General features: G+C 41.0%; 1 protein-coding gene across 1 annotated transcript; it reads left to right on the forward strand.

Annotated features, from left to right (window-relative positions):
• The first annotated feature begins 215 nt into the window (after positions 1–215).
• CX3CR1 (C-X3-C motif chemokine receptor 1) lies at positions 216–1,291 on the forward strand. Its single transcript, XM_050892770.1, has one exon. The coding sequence runs from the start codon at positions 216–218 to the stop codon at positions 1,278–1,280; it is 1,065 nt and encodes a 354-aa protein (XP_050748727.1). The 3' UTR covers positions 1,281–1,291.
• The last annotated feature ends 743 nt before the right edge of the window (positions 1,292–2,034 follow it).

Genomic DNA, 2,034 nt, shown 5'->3' on the forward strand with positions numbered 1-2,034 from the left:
AGTGAAGTACATGCAACAGCAGAGTCTCGGCTTTTGTTAGTAACTACCATCACCTCCACAGTAATACAACTCTCACTAACCCAAATAGTGACAAAATCCCAAAGCGTGCATGTTGGTGAGGTCTCTCAGTATTTTACCATAGCAGATACTGGATCTCTCTCCCTAACATTATTCTCTTTTCCCTTTTCATGTTGCCTCTAGTGAGAAAATTCAGCATGACGGAAGCATTCACAGAAACGACAGCTGAATACGCTTATGACGAACATGCTTTTTCCTGCAATAAGACTGACATCCAAGAATTTGGGAAAATATTTCTGCCAATATTTTACATTGCAGTGTTTGCTCTTGGCCTCACAGGGAATCTAATGGTGGTTTTTGCCATTGTGAAAGAGGGCAGTAAAAAAAGCATCACTGACATCTATCTCCTGAGCTTGGCTATCTCAGACCTTCTCTTCGTGATCTCCCTCCCCTTCTGGGCTTCCAACACAGTGCGTGGATGGACCCTTGGGACTATTTCGTGCACAGCTATTTCCTCACTGTACTACATCGGTTTCTTTGGGGGCATGTTCTTTATCACTGTTATCAGTATCGACAGATATTTGGCCATTGTCCGTGCAACATATTCTCTGCAATCCAGAACAGTGAAACGTGGCTTTCTTATAACCTGCGGAGTATGGGCAATAGCGGTTTTAGTTTCAGTGCCACATTTTGTGTTCTCCCAGCTGGTAGAAAATGACTGCATTTCTGTCTTCCCCCAGGAGCTGGAGAATATCTGGCCAGTGTTCTGCAATGTGGAGCTGAACACCATCGGCTTTTTCATCCCAGTCTGTATCATATGCTATTGCTACTGTGGGATCGTCAAAACCCTGCTGTCCTGCAAAAATCAGAAAAAAACACGAGCCATAAAACTGATCTTGGTTGTGGTGGTCGTGTTTTTTCTGTTTTGGTCCCCCTACAATGTACTGATTTTTCTAGAGACTTTAAGGCACTGTGAGTTATTCACAAGTTGCAACCAAATTAAATCATTGGACTACGTAATGCACCTGACCGAAACCATTGCATTCAGTCACTGTTGTCTCAATCCTCTTATCTATGCTTTTGCTGGGGAAAAATTCAGGAAATACCTTTATCATGTCTGCTTGAAGTGCTGTCCATTCCTGCGTTTCTGTGGCCCCTGCAGTCGCTACCAGGTCACCTATTCAGCTAGCTATGCAGAAAGCATTGTGAACAGCAACATAACCCTGAACACCAGTGACCAGGATGGCTCTGTCTTCGTGTAAAAGGCTCTGTGAAGAAGAAATGTATGTAAATATGTCTTCTGCAGGGCTAGACACCACTGAGAGATTGCCGTTACCCATACAAAGAGACTTAACAGATGCACTGAATTACTGACATGCCTCTTGTTAAGCATTAAATATTCTGAAACAGTAAAGATTTTAAAAACAAAAGGAGTACAACCTTATTTCTAAGAAAGCTTGGAGGAGAGCCTCTCCATTGAGCAATTTTCCATATGTAATAATTCCACAAATATTAAATATTCTATTTTTTGCTACTGAACATTCATCACACTGTACAGTGTAATAGCTCCTTTTCATAAAATGCCTTGTATTAGGTGTAAATATATTCTATATGCTCAACTTTTAAAATTTCAGCTAAAGTGGACTTCCAGACTCCAGACCTATTGCCTAAGATTAAGCGTAGCATGAATATCACCTGAAATTAAATTACTTTTAAAAATTCAGTCTGCCTAAGCAAGTGAGAGAAGACAACTCCCTCTGTCCCCACCCCCAAGCAAGTGGTATTTTTAAGAAATGTTTTTTTAAAGAAATGCTAAGATGTGCAGAAAGAAAGAGGAAGGTACTCTGAGACTAAACAAGAAGTCATCTGCATGAAATCAGCCTGAAGACGGTGGATTGCCAGGCTGAGCAATGCAATCTCACTTGGTTTCTTTAACTTTCCTTTTATTTTTCAGACAATGGTGAGTTACTGAGTGGGAAGAGTAAAAGGCACCTTTAAATATGATCCATGTCCTGT

This window comes from Gymnogyps californianus, chromosome 2, assembly GCF_018139145.2.
Source record: "Gymnogyps californianus isolate 813 chromosome 2, ASM1813914v2, whole genome shotgun sequence".
Taxonomy (NCBI): domain Eukaryota; kingdom Metazoa; phylum Chordata; class Aves; order Accipitriformes; family Cathartidae; genus Gymnogyps; species Gymnogyps californianus.

Bases quoted from the DNA above. Each gene is read 5' to 3' on its own strand.
- CX3CR1 (XM_050892770.1), top strand. From the start codon at position 216: ATGACGGAAGCATTCACAGAAACGACAGCTGAATACGCTTATGACGAA.